The 2,363-nt window shown below is 44.0% G+C and overlaps 1 protein-coding gene across 1 annotated transcript; it reads right to left on the bottom strand.

Moving 5' to 3' along the window:
* Positions 1–427: 427 nt before the first annotated feature.
* LOC103072945 (olfactory receptor 5A2-like) lies at positions 428–1,322 on the bottom strand. The gene is given in 3 exon segments (XM_082931013.1): positions 428–900; positions 903–1,124; positions 1,127–1,322. Coding segments are annotated over 3 exon segments (891 nt in total).
* Positions 1,323–2,363: the final 1,041 nt, after the last annotated feature.

Genomic DNA, 2,363 nt, shown 5'->3' with positions numbered 1-2,363 from the left:
TGGTGTTTTGTAAACAGGTCTCTAATCAATGCTCATGGTCCTAGGCCATGCCCCAGCTGGCTCTAAGGCATCCTGGACACAGCACCTGAGGCCATAAAGCTAAGGAATATCATAGCAAAGCATATTTATTTTCTATTGCAAGTGATCAAAATTGAAACCCTACCAGTCTATGACAAGAAAAGTAAAAGGAAGAAACAAACCTTTGTAGAGCCTAATTACACAGTAGGCATGTAGGTTGGGGATCTTATTTGAAAGAGTTTCTTTAATTTATTATTCAGATTCCTATTATTACTAATGATAAGTGGGCCACTTATTATTATGATTACATATAGCAAAACTTAAGGGATTTTTGTTTGTTTTTTCTTTTAAACTCAAGGAACTATAAGACACAGAGAGGACATCTGCTTCTTTCTCTCCTCGAGCTTTTTCAGTGTATCTTTGATCTCCTTGATGGGGAGATGGGGCTCGTCATGGGAATCACAGTTCCATAGAGCATGGACACCACCTTATCTCGGTCTAATGAGTAGCCAGCACTAGAATGGAGATTTGAGAAGAGACCAGAGCCATAGAAGAGAATCACTGTGGTCAGATGAAAGGAACAGGTGTTGAAAGCCTTTGTTGGCCCTTGGGTTGAATGGATCTTCATGACAGCAGCCATGGTGTAGCCATAGGAAACCAGGACAACAAGAGCTGAAGTCCCACCAACTGTACACGCAACAAGAAAGCTCACTACCTGGCTGAGGGAGGTACTAGAACAAGGCAAGACCAGCAGGGGTGGCAGGTCACAGAAAACGTGGTTAATGATTCGTGGCCTACAGCAATGGGGCCAGAATATAGCGGTGGTTTGGACCAATCCGGTGAGGAGTCCTCCAGCGTGCGCTGTGATGGCCATCCCCATTAGACGGTGGGTGTCATGGAGGCTGTGTAGAGCAGAGGGTTGGAGATGGCGGCGTACCAGTCATACGCCATGGCTGCCAGGAGACAGCCCTCTGTGCTTACCATGCCAATGAAGAAGAAAAACTGAGCCTCACAGCCCACAAAGGAGATGGTCTTCTGCTCCTTGAAGAAATCACAGAGCATCTTAAGGGCTATAGAGGAGGTGTATGAAATATCAGTGAAGGACAGTTACAAAGGAAGAGATACATGGAGGGGTGGAGGGGTGACTCCATGGCAATCAAGACAGTAAGGCCCAGGTTCCAAGCCAGAGTCAGGAAGTAGATCCCCAGAAACAGTACAAAGAGGGTAACCTGCAGCTCTGGATGCTCTGAAAATCCCCAAAGGATGAAACTGGTCATCGTGCTGATATTCCTTCCCAGGGCCATCTCTCTTCTCTCCGCTGCCTTCAAAGCCCCAAAATGAGATTCCTGGGGCAAAGAAAATCCAGGTGAAGAAATCATTTTGTTGTCTCACGGAAACATAGACACCCCAGAGCCAGAAGAGACGGTGGAAGGCAAATGTCCTACCTCCATCCAATGCAGAAATCCCCTCTCCAGCATTTATTGGGTCTTTGAAAGAGATTGTTGTCACCCTGATCTGATTCATTTGTTTATGCAGAAGTGACTGGCATTTGTGCATTATCTGCATCATCACCTTCACTGTCAATGTCACGACTTTATCAAAGGAGGTTATTAATAGCACTTGGACTAACTACCCCCACTTTTTTTCCAGTTGATCCAAACATTGTGATTGGATTAATGAGCTACTCAGATTTATACTAGATTTTTTTTCTTTTTTGAGAAGAAATGCCTAGAGAGGCAATTTTGTGTTTCTTATCATCATAGTCTGTTCTGACCAGGTTTTATGGGGCCAAGGTGTTCTTTTTCCTTAAAGCAGAGGAATGAAGCACTTAGAGATCTGAAAAACTGGCATCCCCTTTAGAGATTAAAGAAACGGATAAAGAAACAAAAGTTCAACACTGTGAAAAGCTTATGCTCATTTTGCACAAATATTATCAACTCACCTTGCCCCATGTGTTTGATAGAGAAATGCAGATGATGTACGAAGTAATAAAACATTACTATTAAGTTGAAAATATTCAACATACTGTATAGGATAGTCAGGAAACAGACAAATCACAGCACAGTGTGGCAGTTGCTCTAAGAGTAGTATTTGCACAGTGCCCTGGGTCCTGGACATAGCTTCTGAGAGGAGATGTGATTGAGGAGGAGTCCAGCAATGAGGAAGGGGTTACCAGAATGAAAATCGTGTGTGTGAGCAGTTGACAGGTGGTTGGCTCAAGAGCTTTATATTAAAAAATGGGAAAAGCATTTGCAAAGGCACAGGAGACCATAGTGTTTGAGGAACCTTAAAAATATTAGCATGGGGCTTCCCTGGTGGCGCAGTGGTTGACAGTCCGCCTGCCG

Source organism: Lipotes vexillifer, unplaced genomic scaffold, assembly GCF_000442215.2.
Source record: "Lipotes vexillifer unplaced genomic scaffold, Lipotes_vexillifer_v1.1 scaffold977, whole genome shotgun sequence".
NCBI classification, from domain to species: Eukaryota; Metazoa; Chordata; class Mammalia; order Artiodactyla; family Lipotidae; genus Lipotes; species Lipotes vexillifer.
The sequence above is the reverse complement of the archived record's forward strand: the minus strand, read 5'-3'. Positions and strand labels throughout refer to the sequence as shown.